At 44.8% G+C, this 22,366-nt stretch overlaps 1 protein-coding gene across 1 annotated transcript in view; it reads left to right on the top strand.

Moving 5' to 3' along the window:
• DOCK2 (dedicator of cytokinesis 2) overlaps positions 1–22,366 on the top strand; it is a 394,798-nt gene that overhangs the window by 50,762 nt on the left and 321,670 nt on the right. The window contains exons 11-20 of the mRNA XM_056133087.1: positions 2,278–2,353; positions 3,465–3,541; positions 3,943–4,068; positions 5,618–5,742; positions 11,889–11,987; positions 14,047–14,119; positions 14,231–14,334; positions 17,409–17,592; positions 17,750–17,847; positions 22,242–22,331. Of these exons, the coding sequence (XP_055989062.1) occupies positions 2,278–2,353; positions 3,465–3,541; positions 3,943–4,068; positions 5,618–5,742; positions 11,889–11,987; positions 14,047–14,119; positions 14,231–14,334; positions 17,409–17,592; positions 17,750–17,847; positions 22,242–22,331 (1,052 nt within the window). The remainder of the gene's footprint in view (positions 1–2,277; positions 2,354–3,464; positions 3,542–3,942; positions 4,069–5,617; positions 5,743–11,888; positions 11,988–14,046; positions 14,120–14,230; positions 14,335–17,408; positions 17,593–17,749; positions 17,848–22,241; positions 22,332–22,366) is intronic.

Below are 22,366 nucleotides of genomic sequence, written 5' to 3'. Positions count from 1 at the left end.
TGTCTGCATGGTATTGAACCTCCATGGGAATCCGGTTGTTATTTCCCTACTCCCCAAGATTTATGCCAAGCAGCCCGTAATCCTCATGTCGCTGGGGACTAACAGGAAATAATTGGCGGCCCCGTCCAGGTTGGTGATGAAGGCGGTGAGTAATGGGATCCTCAGGTCTGGGGCAGAGCGCTGGGAGCTTGGCGCAGTCTGAGCAGTTGGCGCCTCTGCTTCCCAGTGTGGGAAAAAGGAAAGAACAGGAGAGCCAGGATCTAATTATGAGGAGCAAATCATTTTAAGAAAAAATATCCGGGACAAGAAATGCAGTTACACAGGATGAGTCACCCGCCACACAGCTAAATTCCAGATGGAAGGGGATGTTTGGAGAGTTGGCATGACCAAAGGCAGCTGCTTCAGAGATGGATCACCTCCGCATTGTTTCTCCAAGCCTTCTCTGCCTCTTGCCGTTTCTGAGAATTTTTCATTCTTGTCCTACTTTTGTGGATTTTGTTATATTTGACTATGACTTACACTGTTTACTAAATGTATTTTTCTTTTTAATTATCCCATCTGATTTAAAGCTCTTTTCCTTTTTTAAATACACTTAAATATTTGGAAATAGCGATGAGATATGCCAGTTTTAGTCTTTTTGTCGAAAATGGGAAATTTTATAAGTGCGCCCATGTCCTATGCCTAAATTCACTTTTTCTACCTTCTTAGTTTAGGATAGCCTGATCTGGAATCATAAAGCAGCTGGCTCTCCATCAGCCTCCTGGCACTTACAGACTGGGAGGAGTTTGGCTGAGATAGCTGGACTTGGTTTTGGTTTGCACCTGCCAGTAGATGATCTTGAGCAGGATTCCCCAGGACTGCAGTTTCTTCTCTTCAAAGTGAGGGGCTTGGACCTGTTTGATCTTTAAACTGCTCTTACATGCTCTTACTCTAGGTGAGGCCACTCCTGACACCGCAGTGCATTTGTTAATACAGTGAGAAACCTTCCGTCTTCATTCACAGCGTGCTTTTGTCCCTAGCTGAAAAACGCTCTCGCTTTTGGTTTCAGATCACAGAAGGCTGATAGAAATGAAAGTTTCAGAAATCGATTTCTTTTGGCATAACTAAATCCAAAAGCTGAAATGAGTTAATATCTGCCTCTTAACCTCTGTATCCCCTTGTAGGCTTGTTCTTTTTGTTTGTTTTGGGGTCACACTGGCAATACTCAGGGTTCTGCACTTAGGGATCACTCCTGGTGGAGCTCAAGGAATCTTATGGGTTCTGGGGATTGATCCAGGGTAGGCTGCATGCAAAACAAGTGCCCTACCCACTGTACTAACTTGCAGGCTTATTCTAAAGATGGCTACCAATTAGTGAACAAAATATCCGCCTGTTAGAAAGCTTGAATTCTACCCAGGGAATTTTTTCCCTTTTAGTTCCAGGTGAAGCTCAGGATCTTAAGAGAAGATTACCCCAAAGGTACTTAATCTGGGTATGGGGACAGAGATCTTGGATGGGTCAGGCTAGGGCAAGTGATTGATTCTGGAGCCGGGGGAATGACTCCACCCAAACCATTCTCACTGATAGGAGGCCAGGGGAGATTACAGAGTATGGGTGCTGGTTACAAGTAAATAGCTGCTTTCTACCTTTTCTTAGCTTCCTAGCTCCTCTCTTGAGCTAATTGCAATCACTGGTTGTTTATTTCCCAAGCAATTCTAATGACTCCCTGTCTAGGACCAGAGTATTTGAAGTATTTGTGTTACTGGAGTTTTGGCTCTGGCTGACGAGCTTTTTCCAGCACCTCCCACTTCCTCCACCATTTCTATAAATTCCTGACCTCATGGAGGGTTTGATGAATCTTTAGTTGCTATTTTAAGGAAAAGTTTCTAGGGATCCAGGGTCTCTCTGGAGTTTTAGGGTTCAGGGATCCTATAGTTATGTGTCTGTGCATATGAAGAGAGGGTGGAGAGATTTCATGAGATTCCTAGATCACATATGGAATCACTGGGCTTGGGTATTATAATCGTAGTCTGCATCTGTTTGCATAAGCAGAACTGCTTAACTCCAGTGATGCTGCTCTCTTTCCTCTTGGCTACTGCTGGACTGCTTCTTGGATGTCTCTGTAGTTTCTGACATTGCAGCCTACTTTGCCCAGAGGTGTTTGCTAGGTGCTGCATGGGGTGAATCCTCACTGCCTGGCCTCGCTAATTTGTCGTTTTGGGTTCTCTTGACCCAACATTGCCATCCTATGCAGAAGTGTAGCGCATATACCTGTAACCCATTTTTTTTTCTTCCTAGTTATGGACATAACAGACATCATCAAGGGGAAAGCTGAGAGTGACGAAGAAAAGCAGCACTTTATTCCTTTTCACCCGTGAGAGACTTTCCCATTTCTTTCCATTCTGTTCCATCACCTTTTCTCACTGAGGGGTCACTGGATGGCAGGGTGAATTGGCTTCCCAAGTTAGTGATATCCAGATGGAACCTCTCAAGGGGAAGGTGGGATGGAAAGATGGCCTCAGTACAAGGCATTCAAAGCCAGCAAGCCTTCCACCCCTCTGTATGTCAAATGTTATTCATTCAATACCCTTTGGTAAAGGCTGCTAGAAGCATTGTGCTAGGTGCGAGGAATGAAGGGGTGAACGAGAGCCTCATCAGTCTTGACGGAGCTGATGTTTAGATGGGGGAGTGAACACAGAATCAACAAGAGAATAGTGTGTTAGTACAAGTAGGACCGGAAACCGGAATCTGTGAGTCACAGTCTCCCCACAGCAAATAAAGTAGACCCTGGCCTACCTGGTAGGTAGAGGTACTATGACTTGAGGAAAGGGTAGGGAGGGTGGTAAATGCCCTCTTCTTGCTCTATTTAGAGCAAGAACCTGAGAAAGGACATTTTGAGAACGTGCCTTTGCTTCTCCATGGATGATCTAAGGATGATGGTATTTTGTTAAATGGTGATCATCAGTGACTCTGGTTATGGCATGTGACTGGGACTTAGCAAGACCAGCTAAGGGCATTGCCACCTTGCTGAACAGATACTCGTTTTGAGTGCTGGGAATCCTTCCAGAGTCTTCCTATAGGAGTGAAAACTGACCTCTGTAGCTTTTTCATCCCAAAGTTTAGAGCCACATTGTTTTGTTAAAAAAAAAAAAAGCTAAGTACTTTTTTGTTTGTTTTTTGTTTTTGGGCCACGCCCAGTGGTGCTGGGACTTACTCCTGGCTCTACCCTCAGGGATCACTCCTGGCAGGCTAGGGGACCATATGGGATGTCAGGAAACAAACCAGAGTTGACTGCTTGCAAGGCAAACTCTCTACCTGCTATATATCACTTCGGCTCCAGAGGAGCTTGTGCCACTTGTGCCTACTGGTAGGCTCACCTTTCACTTCTGGAAGGGCTGTGCCATTTTCTGGAGTCCTCAGAACCCTAAGTGGCAGACTGTGTGAGGGTGCCACATGCGCATTAGGTGTTCTCTTCTCCTTTCCAGAGTGACTGCGGAGAACGACTTTCTACACAGCCTCCTGAGTAAAGTCACAGCCTCCAAAGGAGACAGCGGAGGGCAAGGTACGGTGCCGGTGTGCTGAGTAGTCTGGGTGGCTCTTGAGCAAACAATCAGAACTCCTGACTGGAAACAGCCTTCTCAGGACAGGCTGCTGTGAGAACAGGCAACAGGAGGTGTGTCCCAGGGCCCAGAGGAGGCTGCATATCAGTTACTTTGACATGCTTCTTTCTTTGATTTCATCTCGCCCAGAGCCCTGTAGAAAAGATGGCATCAACCCCATGTGACAAAGCTGGCCCAGCTAGAACATGTGGGACATTTCCTCTTCTAGAGCTCTTGGCTTTCTGCCCCGTCTTCCCTGGGACTGGGCTCCTGCATCTACGGTGGTCTGTCTCTGAGTCCAGCGCCCTACTCCGGACAGTATGACTGAAGAGGTTGCCTTTTTATGGTGATCATTCCCTTCCAGGCCTCTGGGTGACCATGAAGATGCTCGTGGGGGATATTGTTCAGATCCGGAAGGACTACCCACACTTGGTGGACAGGACCACGGTGGTGGCCAGGAAGCTGGGGTTCCCAGAAATCATCATGCCAGGTCTGGCCACCTCGGGAGGGGCTGAGAGGGCATAGTTGTTGGGGGTGGGGTGGGGTTGGGGTAATATGTGGTCTAGATTGTTAAATCCTGGTGTGTTTCTCTCTCAGGTCTATTTCTTTTCTTTTTTTTTCTTTCTCAATTTCCTTCCCTGAAGATATCTACCAAAATCAATCTTGTGTAGCCATAAATCTCCCATGCATTCATGGAAGAAGCACTATCATATACTTAAGCTCTTTTTGTCCCTATAAATAGGATCTCACTTTATATGCCATTATTTTATGTATTTTATGTAGTGTTCTATAACTTGCTTTATATCACTCAGTAATTTATCATGGACATCCTTTCTTTTTTAACTACATACAGAATAAGTCTATTCCTTTTAGGGAATAATATCATTCCCTTAAAAATTTAAACTATTTTTTATTACACGAAGAATCTCTTTGTAAAATTTTCAAATAAAATAAAAAGTTATAAAGTCAAATGTGAAAAATTTAATGAAATATTTTGTCTCCACCGAGCTGGGGAGATAGTACAGTGGTTGAGCCCTTGCTTTGTATGTGACCAAAACCAGTTCATTCCCGAGTATTGTATATGGTTCCCTGAGGACCACCAGGTATGATTTCTTTTTAATTTTTTTTTTAATTTTTGGATCACACCCGATGACACTCAGGGGTTACTACTGGCTCTGCACTCAGGAATTGCTCCTAGCGATGCTGAAGCATATGGCATGCTGGGGATTGAACCCAGGTTGGCCACGTGCAGGGCAAATGCCCTACTCACTGTACTATTGTTGCCACCCTAGTAATGATTGCTGAGCCCTGCTGGCTGTGACTAAAACCCTTTTTACCCAACAACAAATCGTTGTCTCCAGAAGCCACTGCTATTAGCTATTCTGTATATGTAATTAAAGAAAATAATATTATATAAGAACATTCCTAAGACTTTCCAGTTTGTGCTACACCTGTGTCAGGCTGGTTCCATCACTGTTCTTCCTGACTTCCCCCTTCCTTCTCTCCTTGAATACCTGCTTTAGCCAAGACTTCATTTCCCTCTGTATTCCCTTGTTGGGGGTTTTAATTTTTTCTTCCCCCTATTCCTAATTCCTCTTCCTCCTCAGTGACCTCTGTTCCTAAAATGTGTGCAGAGTCACTCTGTACAGTTAAGATCTGTGATGATCACAGCTGTTTGTTACTCATGGGGCATTCAGTTGGAGCTTTCCTTTGCCTTCCCAGAAGGTGTCACTAGAGGATGAAAATTAAATAATTTTAATGGTGAGAAAACATGGCCCATTTTGACAGGTCCTGCTGCCCGTTTTTATGCTTCTGATTTCCTGATTTTCTTGTGTTTCTCTATCTTCTTGCTACCTATGTTTCTAGCCTTCCTGATAAGGTTTAAAAAAATTTTTTTTCAAGCAGTTCTGATTTTAATTTCATGAATAGAGAGGTCAAGGTGGGAGCAGTCTCCCACCCTTCAACAGCTCCTCCCCCACTTGCCCTCAGGGAGTCAGTGTCATTCCTGATGCTTAGACTGTTGCCTCTCTCTGCCTCAGGGGACGTCAGGAACGACATCTACATCACTCTCCTGCAAGGCGACTTTGACAAGTACAGCAAGACCACGCAAAGGAATGTGGAAGTGATCATGTGTGTGTGCACTAAGGATGGCAAAACGCTGCCCGTAAGACCTGCTGTTGCTTCGAGGGGTTGGTGGAGAGCGGCCCATGGGAACATTGGCTTATAAAGAGGTGTATTCCCCCCTCCCAGACTGATCCTGATCTCTAAATGTCAGGTGCTGTGGGCATGGTCTTGAGTAATGTCACCTACACGTTTGGAGATTGGTTAGCATGGTAGCCCCATAAGGAGACAGTGTGTCAACCTTACTTTCATTCTCCTTCCTTCCCTTGCTCCTTCCCTCTCTCACTCCCTCCCTCCCTCCCTTCCTTTCTTCCAGTGCTCAGGGGCCTGTGGCCACTCCCAGCAATTGTAGGCCAACCAGGTTGGACAATTGAGTATGTTTCTGCTCAGTCCCTGTGGGTGCTGGTGAGCCACTCAGACCATCCTTGTGGTGATTGGAAGCTTCCAGGGCTACACCTGATGATGCTCAGGGGAACCACATGGTGACAGGGATCAAACCGGGGCTGGGCTCAAGCAAGGCATGTGCTAAGACCCCTGTACTCTCTTTTTGACCTTTTTTTTTCTTCAACATCTCTTCATTTTCTTTACTGACCCACTTCTGTTTCTTCCTAGCCTCTGCTTATACTTCAGGTATTTACAGTTAAAAATCTGATTTTCATTGAAACCTAACTAGTTTATTTCAGCAAAATACTTGGCAAGGGAAGGGAATCAATGCAGAGCCTCGGGCTGATGATGAGACTTAGGATGGCCTCAAAACAGACATTCCCAATATTTAATCTTAACTCCCTAGTACTTAGCCAGAAATTTTGGTGAAATGCCTTTTTCATAAATTGGTCTCCAGAGAACTGGCAGACTATATTCAAGAATGCAAAATACATTGCTATAAATATTTATACAGCATATGTCCCAAACAATATTTGTCATGTGTGTTTATATTTATTTACTTACATTTCCTTTAAGGTTGTCAGCAATTGTGCCCAGTGTGTAGGAGGGTTTTGCTTCTCGTTCTCCTTTTCGAGTGCTTGGCTGAAAACGAAGTCAGTTCTCAGCAGAAGTTTCAGCGTGGGTAAATGTTGCTCTTAGGCCACAGAAGTAGTCAAATAGCCCAGAAGGGTAGGAGTGCAATTTTTACTAAATCCTCCTCTCTAGCCTTGGGGTGTGGGACCCTGGCAGGATTTGCCGCCCTTTGCCTAAGAATAATGAGCCCTCCTTTTCATTGAAAACTAGCTTGTTTATTTCTCTGCTTTGCATTAAGTCTAATATTAATGTCCCCATTTTACAGGGAAGAAACTGAACCTTTGTAAAGTGAGACAACTGTCCCAGAGTCTTATATTTAGTATAAGGCACAAGTGAGTTTCCTCTTGAAGGAAAGAGGCCCTCTACACTAAGAGGCCCTCAAACACATCACTATAGCTTTTTGTTTTGTTTTGAGGCTTTAGGCGATACCTGTCTTGGGAGCTACTCCCGGTTCTGTGGTTGGGGTTCACTCCCAGCAGTGGACTGACTGCACAGGGGACCGCACAGTGATGGGGATGAAGCCAGGGTCTCCCATGTCCAAAGCATGTGCTCCCGGTATACTGAACTTTCACTCTGTCCTTGAAGCACTTCATTTTAATGCCTGAAATTGACAAAAAAAATTTCTCTATTTTTAATTTGTTATTTTTGGTCTTCCCCTCTCTTTACCTTTGTTTCTATTTTTTCCGCGACCAGGAGCTGTACACCCTGGTTGTGGTGCTTGCTCACACGTTGGTTGCAGCACTTGATAGAGCTCACACACTTGGCATTGGTGCATGTTGTGTTGTGCTAGAGATTGTGCTCTCTGCTGCGACTCTGAAGATCCCAAAGATCAGAGCCTCTAGGGTTGCACTTTGACCTGTAGGGTGGTGTTGGGGATCAAAATGGCAGTCTCACCGACTTCCAGCTTGCAAGGCAGAGGTTCTAAGCTATCCATGGACCCCTAACATTTCATTATTAAAATGAGCTCCATAGGGGTGGACCAGTAATATAGTGGGTAGGGCACTCGCCTTGCATGTGACCCCTGGCACCCTACACAGGTCCCCCAAACACACCCAGGAGTGATGCTTTGGCACAGAAGCAGGAATAAGCCCCGAGTACTGCTGGGTATGGTCCAAAAAAAACCAAAAATAAAATAAAAATAAAATGAGACCATAACCATTTCTCTCAGATTTCAGAAAGTTTTATGCTTTCTTTTTGTTTTAATTTAAAGAAATCCCTATAATTGCAGTTTTGTTCCCCATCTGGCCTATTAATATCTATTTAAGGTAAATTCAAGGATTTAGCTCACCTTCCTTCTTTTCTATGGTGATGTTGAACTCTAAAACTTTTCTGAAAAAAATAATATATGAGAGATATACTTTGCTCAAAGGATTACAAAGGAAAAGTGGAGGATTTTCATCTGAAAGGAAACTGTATTTCATGAATGTATAGGCTATTACTTTGAAGTTATTTTTATACAACCACCTGTTGGAGAACTTTTAAACCTCTGTTTCATTGAAAAAAAAACCATGGATATGCTTGCCTTCAGTGTTACTGAAGGACAAATGGAAAGGAACAGCTAACTGGGAGCCAGCTGCCTGACTTCATTTCTGAACAATTCTTACTTCCACCTTCACTCCCCTCTCTAGTCACCCTGACCAGGCTGAATAGGCACTTACAAAAAACAAATAGATAATCTGTTTCTGGAGGCTGAAATAGAAAGGTAACTGTGGGGTGTGGTGATAATTTGCAGTCTCATTTATTAGGGAAGTTATGGGGGAGTTCAGTTGACTGACTATTGAAAATTGCTAAGGAAGCCTGTGGGAGGCTTTTTTTTCTCTATTTGCAGAAATAAATATTACTGCTTAATTAAGTGTCAGGCAGCATACTCAAACACTCCCATTTGATTCTGGTGGGTTTCTATGGGAGCAGAAGATAGCCCCTTTAGAGAGAATCAGATTTTCTTTTTGCTTTAGGTACATACTGTCCTTGGCAGTGGGGCCAGAGGACAGAGTAGTTTGCACCTGCTCTTGGCTTAGAGTGGAGTCTGAATGGTCTTGCTTAGCAGGGGCCAGAACAAAGATGTTAAGGGCATGGACTCTGGTATCCAACAGATGGGGCGTCAATCCTGGCCCACCTCCCACGCCCCACTACTAGAGATGAGATCTGGGAAACCTTATTTTTTTTTTAGAGTTTGAATAGTAATCCTGTTTGTGAAGTTTCAGGTTAAAGAAAAACAGCAAAGATAAAGGACCTGGTAGGCTCAGTCCTGGGTAATAGGACGGAAGGTAGCGTTCAGAGAAGGCCAACTGTCTGCAGCTTGAACCCCGGGCAGGTATTGAGTGTGGAACTATGGGCAATCCAGTGTGGATGCCTGAAGCAAACAAAAGTACAGCAGGACAGATCCAGAAGAAACCTCTGCTTTTCTGAGGCAAGACCTGCTGTAGTGGTTAAAATCGCAACCTTTGGGGCCAGACAACTGCCTGGTAGCAAAACTCAGCTACATGCAGATTAAAAGGATGATCTCGAGCAAGTGAGATGAGGTCTCTGAGACTGAAATTCTATCGGGAGTGTTCAAAGAGGTGATGTCCGTTGCAGACGTCATTGACGCTAGCCATTATTCCTAAAAGGTAGTGCCCTCTCCAGGCTGGGTCCTGCCTTGTGGGTACCTGTGTTTCAGGATGCAGCCTGGCCCCTGCAGAAGCCTTCTTGGCTCTCATAATGCACCTCACACCCATGCTGTCCTCTGTCCCTTAAGAGATTCATGTGAGGCAGACTGGACCTGAGTTAGGAGACTTGCTTTTCCTCGTGTGGAAGTGTGTCTCCAGGACTATCATCACAGCCACATTTAGGCATTCTGATTCCTACAAACAATGACTCTTCTTTTTTTGGTGGTGGTGGTGAGGGCGTTTTTGGCACATCTGGCTTTGCTATGGTCTTGCTCCTGCCTCTTCACTCTGCAATCACTGCTGGCAGGCTTGGGGAACCATATGAGGTACAAGAGATCAAACCCAGGTTGACTGCGTGCACGGCAAACACCTACCTGCTGTGCTATCTTTTTGGCTTCCTACTACACTGTCTTTACCTGACCTGAGGAAAGCTCAAGGCCCCTACTCTTTTATTGGGAGCCAAGGAAGTGACGCAATAGGAAAAGTATTGAACAGGATTCTTTGAGACATATTTGAATCTACAGCTTCCTAAACCCAGGCTTAGTCCCCATTTCTCACACTCCCTCAGCATACTTTGTAATGTTCTATTTTATCTCCGAACTATGGAAGATAATGCTGCTATCTTAGGCATTTCTCAGAATAATACTGAGAATTTTTCTCCTGCCTTAGGCAATCAAAATTTTTCATTACTGGTATAGTTTTGTGGGATTCAGTTGCCTGGCGTATCAAAATTTGACACTTACCAGAGATATATGTGTATTTTCAGATTTTATAAGCTACATGGGATTCACTGGAATTACAGAAACTCAGCCCATAAATGTCACTAGATATAAATTGTGAGAGGCTAGAAGGCATCTAGGTGATTGCAGAAGGAACACTGGACAAAAGTTAGGGGGTATGAGATGAAAACCCAGATACGTTATTCTTTGAACAAATGACTGAAGCTCTCAGGACCTCAGCTTACTAAGTTTTGAAATGGAGATGTTGATGGTGATCTCAGAAGTGGCTGTGAAGGTTGAATTATGTAGTATGGTGCGTGTAAAGTGCTTAGCATAATGTGAGGCCCAAAGCACTCTCTAAATGGTTAAACAAAAACGAATTAGTTTTGTGCCTCATAACGTTCTGAAGGACTTCCTCTCATTGAGAAAGGAGGGGGTCCTGTGACTTCCCTCATTTCCCGGTCACTGGCCAGTTACACTTTCTTGTCAGAAATTCTGAAAGGACACCATACACTCTGTTTCAAGCATTTGGTTTGGCTGAAAGTATCATCAGCCAGTATTGAAACCAAGTTTATTCTTTCCTGAAAGCTTGGAGCTGAAGAGGGGATTTTCCTGGGGAGGGGCAGAACCCCTCCTTCCTGTAGGTTATCTCAGGTCTCAGGACTCGCAGCGTCGCCAGACCTGGGTCAGAGGAATCCGATGGAACCTGGTAAGCGTCATGGAACTGTCCAACTGCGAAATGCCTAGACGCACATGTTTGTGCAGTTTGGGGCCTTCAAGTTCTGAGATTTGGCATTAAAATCTGCTGGTCTGGTATAAAAAAATCATGCACTCATCCCTCCTGGTGACCCTGGTTTAGATAGTGTTTTGTGATCAAACATCAAGAATGAACAGAGGGACAGTTTGGGGATGGTCAACGCACTGAGAAGATGTTTCCTTGTTCTGCTCAGGGGGAGCTTTAGGGCAAAGAATAAGGATCTTCTATGGGTTTGAATCTACAGCTGTTTGCCTGCCCTGTGCTGGCTCCTCTTAGAATGTTCTCCCCACAGTTTTGCTCTGAACCAACTCAGCATCTTTGTTTAAGATCCTCTCAGCTCTAATCACCTCCAAGCAGTCCTTTCTGAGGAAGGGAAGGACACAGGCTTAGCCAAGTTCTGATTCCAGACCCTTCCGTAGAAGGTTCATGTGCCTGTAATCACACCACATTGCTTGGTGATTTGTTTGTTCAATGTTATTATCCTGCCACCAGACTGTGACCCTCAAGGCAGGGTCCAGAGCTGACTCATGCTTGTATCCCAGGCCTAAGCATGGATGTGAAATACTTCGTACCTATGAGCTCCCTCTACATCCCCACTTGTTTGTCTGTTTGAAAACCCTTGCTCCTGCCCCTTGCCCAGTTCCTGCCAGTATCTTGGCATATTAACCTTAGAAATCCCCCCCAGATTGAGCTGCTGCTGCTTGTCTGATCTGAGGCTGTAAATGTGCACACTCAGATTGAGGATCCACACTCAGGAGGATTCAGACTGGCTGTGTGCACTGCCTCCAAGACTGGTTACCATTTGAGATAGGGTAGCCATGTCAGTGCCTTGTACACTTCAGAGTTCCCAGAATGCAAGGAATAGAATTTCTGTAATTAAGCAGCCACCACTCTCAGGGCTGGGGATGTTGATGTATAAATGTGTGATCAGTAGGGCCAAAGTAGATAGCTAGCATATGATGCTGGGTCCTAAACTCTGGGAAGTCAGGATTGTCCAAGTAAAAGGCAATGCTGTAGTAATTTCTCTCTCTTCCTTTCCTTGGTTCAGAATGCAATTTGTGTGGGAGCTGGAGACAAGCCCATGAATGAGTATCGGTCTGTGGTGTACTATCAAGTCAAACAGCCACGGTGGATGGAAACAGTCAAGGTAATCATAATGGCCACGGCAGCAGCATTCATGTCATTAGCATAGCGTGAATTCTGAAGCAGCATCCTACCTAGTCTGTGCCTGGTGGTGTGTCAGGGAATAGAAATGGTGGCCCCGTGATCAAATGCTTTGATGACCCTGTACTGTCCCAGACTTAAGCCCCATGGGATTGTCAGAGTTCTCTGTGCACAGTGCCCAGACCATCCAGCTGTGCCATCCCAGTGAACAGTGAGGGAGTTTGAAAGCAAAACTGAGGTACTGAAAGGCTACTGAGCTCTAGAGAGATATCCTATTGTGTGGGTTCCCCAGATGGAAGTGGGTATACTACTAATAAATATTCACATCAGTGGATCAGCGCACTAAGCAGAAGGGAACACAGTGCCTTGGAAGAGGAGTTTGGAATTAATTCATGGAACAACAAATGTTGATCCAGCTTCAGATATTTCTGCCTTATAATTAGTAGTGTTCTTTACTCAACCCTTCCTCTGAACCCGAACTTAGGATATTTGCATAATTTCTCTTTTGAAGATAGCTGTTTAGACCTCAGTGGTTCTGGCCTTGTAAGATATTTTCTCCTTCCTTCCTTCCTTCCTTCCTTCCTTCCTTCCTTCCTTCCTCCCTCCCTCCCTCCCTCCCTCCCTCCCTCCCTTCCTCCCTGACTTCCTTCCTCCCTTCCTCCCTCCCTGCCTTCCTTCCTTCCTTCTCCTTTTCCTCCCTGCCTCCTTCTTTCCTTCTCTCCCTCCCTCTTCTTCCTTCCATCCATCCTTCCTTCCTTCCTTCCTTCCTTCCTTCCTTCCTTCCTTCCTTCCTTCACCACTAGTGCTTGGATGACCATTTGCAGTGCTGGGGATTGAACTCAGATCAGCTGCATGTAAGGCTCCACTATCTCTCCAGCCCACATATTCGTGTTTGTTTTTTCCCAGGAAAATCTCCCTCTATTTAATCTTTTCAGAGTATCCAGTTTTGGGATCAGAAGCCTCTTGAACAGAGTTTGTTTTTCTGTCTCTGTACTGTCTTGCACTCCATTTACTTCTCTTTGCTAGTGCTGGTCACACAGTTGATGAGTATGGGTGTGGTCAGATAGTTGGTTCATGTGGGCCATGAGCACTTTGAGTACAGAGATTCTGCCTTACATCAGCATGGGCTGTGTGTCACATGAGTATAGCATGTAGTAATTGCTCAATATGCATGAAAAAGTGAATTACTGGATCGATGGTAGCCACCAAGAGGGTCTCAGTTCCTCTGCTCTATCTTAAACATACAAAGAAATGGTGAACCCATTTCTTTGGGTTGAAATTTCATTTTTTGGAGCAATAAGTGCCCCCAAGTCTACATATATTTGTCTTTTTAGTAATCATCAGTAGCATATAAACATTTGTCTTTAAATCACCATGATTTTCTAAGCTTTTCTGCTTTGCTCTGAGTTACATATAGAGATCTTTAAGGCTCAGGTAGAGCAACCCATAGTAGATCCAGCATCTGAATCAAAGGTGCCAGCAGACCATCCATCAGCAGGACCAGGGAGTCTTAGCTCAGAAAGGCTAAGCATCTGTCTGCAACCAAAGGTGGGAATGAGCCCTAGGATTTCCCTAAATATTACTGGGTTCAAGTACTTTTTATTAATTTACATAAATGAGAATCTTCAAGCAGAGCCCCTAATGACCATTGTTATTTTACTATAAACATTGCTGCAGTGACAAGAATCCCTGGAGTGTGTAAGGGAAATGTGCATTGTGCAGTTTGCAGTGCATCAAATCTTGTGCTAAAGTTATGTGACTTTTATATCAATTTGGGGAGAGTCATTTTTCCCCACTCTAATTTACGGACCTCTTTTCATTGGCTAGGAATGCAATTTGCCAAATGGATTACATTTGGTACTTTATTTTCTCTTCATAGCTAGTTCTTATGTAATTTATTTACAGTTCATCAGGCTTGATGGATGGGTAATAAATCAGCATGCAGCTCTCTCACTTAAATGGTCAGGCTGCTTTTTGGGGTGGGGGTAGTGGGGAGAGCCATTTAACCCTTTGTCTTCTGAGCTTTGGTTTTTCCCTCTGAGGTGGCTGTCCCTATCGAAGACATGCAGAGGATCCACCTGCGGTTCATGTTTCGACATCGGTCCTCCCTGGAATGTGAGTACCCAGTAGAACGGCCTCTCTCTGTCTGCCCTCAGGCGTGAGGGGTGGGGGAAATGGGTGGTCCATAAACCATCTTCTTTTTTGACCTCACAATGCTATTTCCAGCCAAAGATAAAGGAGAAAAGAATTTCGCCATGTCTTATGTGAAGCTGATGAAGGAGGATGGCACTACTCTGCAGGACGGATACCACGAGTTGGTTGTCCTGAAGGTACGCTCAGCTGGAACTCACTCCCAGGGCAGGGAGCTCAGGAAGCCCAGGGGAGACGACATGACTGCAGGGACCACAGCCACACACGGCAGAACTTACCTGCTCTGTGGTCTTAGGTGCCCTCGGAGCTTCTCTGGACTTCTAGTTCCTCACTGAATACTTAGGAGAATATTAGGCGACACGGTTCTTGTAAATATTACAATGATAGATGCATGGAGCTTTCAGTAAGTAGAAAAGGTGGTTGTTACCTCCTGAAGGATGGGAGGCTGGCTCTGTAGGGATCTTCATGTGGTAGATTGACAAGAAACATTTGAGACAGGCCTCACTGCAGCTAAGGGGAAAATATTAACTTGGGATGCCTGATCTTGTGGACGACTACATCTGAAACTCTCTCCTGTGCCTATTCTTCGAATATCAGCTTCCTTTTTGTTTAGGACCAGAGGAGATGCTTATGACAAGAACGACCCATGTTAAGGAATCACTATGTTGACATCATGATTCTTGGAAGTTTTTTGACTCGTGAGGAGGTGTTTGCCTTGAGTGGAACTGCATGCTTTCACAGGAGCCCTCTGTGACAGCAAGGTGCCCCTGCCAGCAGCTAGCTGAGGGCACAGCATCCACAGTTCATCGATTTGCTCAAGCGGTCCCAGTAACGTCTCCATCGTGAGACTTGTTGTTACCATGTTTGGCATATTGAGTATGTCATGGGTAGCTTGCCAGGCTTTGCCATACGGGCAAGATACTCTTGGTAGCTTGCCAGGCTCTCCGAGAGGGGCGGAGGAATCGAACTTGGGTTGGACATGTTGGCTGCATGCAAGGCAAATGCCTTACCCGCTGTGCTATCGCTCTAGCCCAAAGGATGAGGCTAGTGGTAGAAACAGGAATCTCACCCTGCTCTTAGCTTTCTCCTTGTAGGTTGAAATCACCCTTTTGACTAGGGTCAAAATACTACTTCATCAAACAACACCTCATCAAAGCACATACATGAGACTTTTCTCTTAGTTGCCCCAATTTTGTCAGGAATACCTTCTCCCTTCTGTAGAACTTGTTTTTACACTTATGATATAGCAAAGTAGTTCTCCCCCCCCTTTTTTGGGTCACACCCAGTGATGCACATGGGTTGCTTCTGGCTTTGCACTTAGAAATTACTCCTGGTGGTGCTCAGGGGACCATATGGGATGCTGGGAATTGAAGCCAGGTCGGCCGCATGCAAGGCAAATGCCCTACCTACTGTGCTATCGCTCCAGCCCCAATTGGTTTTTTTTGTTTTTGTTTTTGTTTTTTTTGCGTTTTGGGTCACACCTTGTGATGCACAGGGGTTATTCCTGGCTCTGCACTCAGAAATTACTCCTGGTGGTGCTCAAGGGACCAGATGGGATACTGGGAATTGAACCCGGGTCGGCCACGTGCAAGGCAAACGCTCTACCCTCTGTCCTATGGCTCCAGCCCCCCAGCAAAATAGTTCTTGACTATAAGGTCATTAGACCCTCAGCAGACCACAGTCATTGGGGATAGAGGCCCATTTGCACCCCGTTTTCAATTCACCTTCCTTAAACCTGTTCTCTCAAATGTAAACTGGGTGTGATAACGGCATCCACAACAGTAGCAATGGTGAAACTTATATTACATGAACTGAGATATGTAAAACATATAGCGTGGCATCTGGTACAAGGTAAAAGCTAACTTGCATAATGCCTTCAAGGGACTTATGAGTCCACCACTCTCTTGGGATTCTACCTTTTAGTGTGCTCAGAATCTCTAGGAAGAAGGTAATATTGTTAACCTTAGACTAATCACAAGACAGAGAGGCCAAGAATATATCCAAGATGGAATGGACATGTGATTGGTAGAGCAGTACTTTCTTATCCCATTACCTTTGTTATTCATATATATATATATATATATATAATATATATACATATATATATATTAAAGTTTTGAGGCCTCCCCAGCAGTTCTCAGGAGCTCTTCCTGGCTGAGTGCTTAGGTTCATTTGACTATTTTCAGGGGTCAGAGTGGAGCTGGGGTTGGAACCTGGGCCTCCTGTGTAAGGTGCACTTAGCCCATTGCACTATTTCCACACTATTTCCACAGCTCACTGATTTCTTCTCTAAATTTATATTAGATGTACATGATAAATTGTCAGTATCTGTAATGCAAACCATAATGCCTAGAAGGAGAAAGAGAGAGATAGAGACAGAGACAGAGAGACTTGGGTGGGGGTAGGGGGTGGGGGTGGTGGCGGGAGGGAAACTGGGGACAGTGGTAGTGGGAAATGGACACTGGTGAAGGGAAGGGTGTTGGAACATCCTATGACGGAAACCCAATCATGAACAACTTTGTAACTGTGCATCTCACGCTAACTCAATTTTTAAAAAGTTTAAAAAGCAGAAATATTAAATGTATGTTAAGATATTTTTAAAAATTAAGGTGAATTAATATAACCTGACTGGGAGTTTTTAGCTCCCTCTGAGCCATTAATGAAATCCATAGGGTCTTAAACTGGTTGAGACTTAATATGCAACTTCAGCAAACCCAGTAAACTCACTAAAATAGTTCAGACAAGCAAAACTGTTGTTATTACCGGCCTAAGCTGCTGGTATCAAGCCTTATTTTGTTAATGTGACCTTGAGATCTTGCCTTGAGATCTTATTGTTAAGTGGCCCTCTGCAACTGATGTCTATTGCTTTTTCTGATACACCTCACTTCTTCCTGGGGGAGGGGACATCCCAAGAGGACTCGGAGTCACCCCTGGTGATACACTGCCAACCACGTCAGGCCATTCAATGCTTGGGCCCAGAGATACGCTGCTGCTCCTCGGGGGCCACCAGGGACATACATCGTGGCGCTTGTTGGACTTCAGTGGTTCTTGGGGACTATGAGATGCTGGGCACTGAATTTGGGGGCCTTGCCCATGCAAGACACGTCCCTCTGACCCCAGAACTGTTTTATTTCTCACTATTTCCGATCCGCTCCCCGCTAACTTCACACTGTGCAATCTGGCCATTGCAAGCTCTGTGTAGCAGAGGTTGTAGGCCATTGACTGGGGGACGTAACCAAGGTGCTTTCTCCAGGGAGACAGCAAGAAGATGGAAGATGCCAGCGCCTACCTGACCCTTCCTTCTTACCGACACCACGTAGAAAACAAAGGAAGCACGTTAAGTCGAAGCTCCAGCAGTGTCGGGGGACTGTCCATCAGCTCACGGGATGTGTTCTCCATTTCTACCTTGGTGTGCTCCACAAAGCTCACTCAGAACGGTACTGAAGCCATGAGATGTGTGTGTGGCATGTGTGTTGGTGTGTGTGCAGGTGTGCAGGTGTGTGCAGGTGTGTTTGTGCAAGTGCATGAAGGAACATCCTGATATGAGCAGTTTAGACCAGTAATGACGGTAGTTTTTCCTCTAATTTCTTTTAGTGGGCTTGTTGGGTTTGCTGAAGTGGCGTATGAAGCCTCAACTGCTACAGGAGAATTTAGAGAAACTGAAGATTGTGGATGGAGAGGAAGTGGTTAAGGTCAGTGAGACTTCATCTGTGTGTGTTCATCCATCAGGGACAAAGCTTTGAACCCTGAGTTGCTTCAAGAGGAAAATGAAGTATTGGGACAGCTTTCTCTCTGACAGTGGGGCACAGCATCCCAGGATTACATGAGACATCTCTACGGGGAAATTTGGGGTAGGGAATTTGGTTCCAATGACACTGAATAAATATCAAGTGACTGAACAGTATGATTATTTCAGTCTCTGGAAGTAGATGGGCTGGAGCGATAGCACAGCGGGTAGGGCATTTGCCTTGCGTCCCTCTCGGAGAGCACAGCAAGCTACCAAGAGTATCCCACCCTCACAGCAAAGCCTGGCAACCTCCCATGACATATTCAATATGCCAAAAACAGTAACAAGTCTCACAATGGAGACATTACTGGTGCCCGCTTGAGCAAATTGATGAACAACGGGAGGACATCTAGATCCAGCTTTCACAGTATTCAACTTTATGAAATAATACTGTGGATAGGACATACTTTGGTTGTCTCAAGCATTCAAGATGGTACTTAAAATTACTCAACATTGGGCTGGAGAGGTAGTACAGAGGGTAGATTGCTTGCTTTTGTACATGGTTTAGCTGGGTTTGATCCCTGGCACCACATGTGGTCTCCTGAGCTCCATCAGGAGTGATCCCTGAGTGCAGAGCCAGGAGTTAAGCCCTGAGCACCATTGGGTGTGACCCCAATGTTGTCACTGTCACTGTCCTCCCGTTGTTCATCGATTTGCTCGAGCGGGCCCAGTAACGTCTCCATTGGAGACTTTGTTGTTACTGTGTTTGGCATATCGAATACATCACGGGTAGCTTGCCAGGCTCTCCCGTGCAGGCGAGATACTCTCGGTAGCTTGCCGGGCTCTCCGAGAGGGGCGGAGGAATCAAACTTGGGTCAGCCATGTTGTCTGGGTGCAAGGCAAACACCCTACCGCTGTGCTATCGACCCCAATGTTAAAAAATAAAAATTCAGCATAGTCTTTTATGTAACATAATAATTGAACTAATATTCAAAACATACAAAATTCAAAAAATACTGTTAATTATCTTGTAATAAATTGCTATGGTAGTTTAACTCTTTAGTACTACCTACATGTGTATGTTAGAAATAAATATTCTAGATTCCTGCTGCTTGGGGAGAATGATGAATTAAATCTAAGAATGGGAAAGACACCAGAGATCACATTTTCTGTCAAATAAGCAGAAAACAATGCAAATGTCAGACCCTGTTCTGCCCTCATGGCAGCATAGAATGTGGTGCATGAATGCAGCTTTAATTAAAGACACTCTCTTCTCCTGGACTCTGAACTCGGGGCAGGTGTTTCCCAGAGGCTCTGGGGATCTTGTTTCATTAGAAACATGGTACAGCTAGAAACTCTGAGGCTAAATGTCTATATGGCAGCTCTGGGTTTTGAAGGAATATAGGAAATTCTGACCACCCCTTTGGGTGGAAGGGGGAGAGATTTTAGTCACTGGCATATCTATTGAGGAACAGTGGCCATATTTCTATTTTTTTTTTGTTTTTTGGGTCACACCCGGCGATGCACAGGGGTCACTCCTGGCTCTGCACTCAGAAATTATCCCTGGCAGTGCCCGGGGACCATATGGGATCCTGGAAATCAAACCCGGGTTGGCTGCATGCAAGGCAAATGCCCTACCCGTTGTGCTATCACTCCAGCCCCGGCCATATTTTTAGATTGGGGCTTTAAACGTGCACTTTTGACCCACTGCTGCTTGATTCAGAAGTATCAGAGACATTCCTCAGACATCCTTTCATAAGCTGTCACCTTTGGGAGGCTTAGAAAAGTCATCTAGAGGGGTTTTTTTTAATAGTTTCTCTTTGTATTCTTTTAATATTTTTATGAAGAGTTTGTTATTGAAGTATAATATGCGTATAGTAAAGTACATATGTGTTGGAGTACACGGAGCTTAGGTTTATCAGATTGTACCCATCACAGTGCTCCCGAGTCACTCCCATTACTTTGTCTGTCTGAAACCTCTTCTATGCTCTCTTCCCCAACCAATTTGTAAGGTCTCATCCTTCTTAGACACTGAAGCTGTACTGTAAGTCAATATTGCCTTTCTCCTCTCCTTATGTCTTTGAGCAGTTTACTTTAATGCAATGTCCTTTTGTATAGATACAGGAAGACAATTAATTAATATTATGCTTTATAACTTAGGAATTGATTGGCTTTGAATATTATTCACTCCTGGGCATCTGCCTTCTCAACTTAAGCCTCAGTTGCCCTCACTTCCTAGCATTCCAAGGGCAGGGTCCCGACGTGGGACTGGATGGAACCAGGGCAAGCCGGTAAGTTATGTGCTACCCTGGCATCGCGATGGGCCAGACCAAGGTGCCACGATTCTTAACTGTAAGTTAAGAGTTTGATCATAGGCAAATGCTGTCATGATCCAAAAGTAACGACGAGACTAGGGCCCTGCTGCTAGGAATAGGAAAGATATCTGGCCTGAGCATTGCAGTCTGAGATCGAGATGGCCCTAGGAGAGCAATTCTATAAGCTCAAAGTATTTCTTACTGTGTCCATACGAAATGATTAATATTATGTATGCTTATATGTTGTTTGGACAAGGAGAGGAGAAACACGTCCTAGAAGCAGTTTTCTGTGTGTCCTGACTAGCTTGGATGAGACTGCTTTTTTGGAGATGTAGATTCCAAGCTCTAGCAGACTGGTCTTTGTTGTGCTAATCTAAGTGCTTGTAGTTTGTGAAAAGGTGAGGCCAGGATTACTGGCCTGCGGATGTAAGGAAACAATGTATGTTTGCCGCCTCAATGTTCTTTCTGTAACTCCTTTTGATGACATCATTATATTGCGCCCTTTAGAGGTACTATGATCTATATAAGGGAGATTTCAGGGCTCTCTGGGGGACACGTGCACCAGAGAACGGGGGGGACACGTGCATCAGAGAACCTGGGAAGATGGGGCTGAGGACAGAAGCTGAGAGAACAAAGGCGCACGTGCTCGAGGATTCCTGAGGCCTCCATGACATACATCTCTTCCATGTAATAAACGGCTACTAAGACCAACTAGCTTGGCCTCGTTTCCTTCCTTCACCTGACCATCGCCATCGACCTCCCTGGAGTGGGGAAACGGCAAGACCGCCGGCCGTTTTATTTTTTGTGTGTATACACACATATGGAGTGCTTATCTGTTATTTTAAATTTTATTTTAATGAATAACTGTGAGATACAGTTACAGACTTACAAACTTTCATGATTGCGTTTCAGTAGAACAATCAATGTTCGAATACCCATCCCTCTACCAGTGCCCATTCTCCACCCCAGTGTTCCCAGTATCCCCCAACCTTCCCCCCCTCCTTCCCCCACCCCCCACCTTCATGGCAGGCACATTCCCTCTTGCTCTCTCTCCTTTGGGTGTTATGGTTTGCAATACAGGTACTGAACAGCCATTATGTTTGGTCCATAGTATACTTTCAGCATGCATCTACCATCCCAAGCGATCCTTCCAACCATCATTTAATTAGTGTTCCCTTCTCCATCCCAGCTACCTTTTCCCCCAGCACATGAGATCAGCTTCCAAGCCATGGAGCATTCTTCCTAGAGCACTTATCTTTTTTTAAATTAAAATTTTTTTTCTTTTTTGGGTCACATCCGGCGATGCACAGGGGTTACTCCTGGCTCTGCGCTCAGGAATTACCCCTGGCGGTGCTCAGGGGACCATATGGGATGCTGGGAATCGAATCTGGGTTGGCCACATGCAAGGAAAATGCCCTACCCGCTGTGCTATTGCTCCAGCCCCTAAAATTTAAAATTTTTAAAAAATGTTTTCAAAGCTGTTTATGATTGGATTTCAGTCATACAGTATTCCAACACCCATCCCTCCAGCAGTGTACATTTCCCAGCAGCAGTGTCCCAAGGTTCCCTGCCATCACCCCCCACCCCCATCCCCTGCCTGCCTCTATGGCAGGTGTGGAGCACTTACCTTAAGAGGACAGTTTAATGAATTTTATAGACATGTGTGTCCATGTATAGTCATGTATCATTAACCACAGGAATACATTCTGAGAATATGATTTTGCCATTAAGTGAATGTCACTGAGTATAAATACACAAACTTAGATAATACATGTAGGCTGTACAGTGTAAACTGTTTGAACCACCATTACACATGCAATGCATTGTTCACCCAAATATCAAGGAGGGATTCATTGAATTCATTCTAGTACTTAGTATCTGCTCTTGGTGGACATTTGATGGAGTTCTGGCTCTTGTGTGCAGCGCCCTGAGTCTTTGGCCCCAGCAGTGGTGGTGGATGCTTTCCTTCTTGTGTCTATACACTCAGGGCTGATTTTGGGTCCTCTTCATTCTTCCCTAACATAACCTTTATTATTTTGCCCAGTTTCTCCAAGATACTCTGGACGCCCTCTTCAACATCATGATGGAACATTCTCAAAGTAATGAGTATGACATCCTTGTCTTCGATGCTTTGGTAAGAAAAGAGACAAGAGTTCTATGACATTAAAT

This window comes from Sorex fumeus, unplaced genomic scaffold, assembly GCF_029834395.1.
Source record: "Sorex fumeus unplaced genomic scaffold, SorFum_2.1 ptg000097l, whole genome shotgun sequence".
NCBI lineage: Eukaryota > Metazoa > Chordata > Mammalia > Eulipotyphla > Soricidae > Sorex > Sorex fumeus.
Note: the sequence above shows the minus strand (reverse complement) of the source record. Positions and strands in the feature narration are given on the sequence as shown.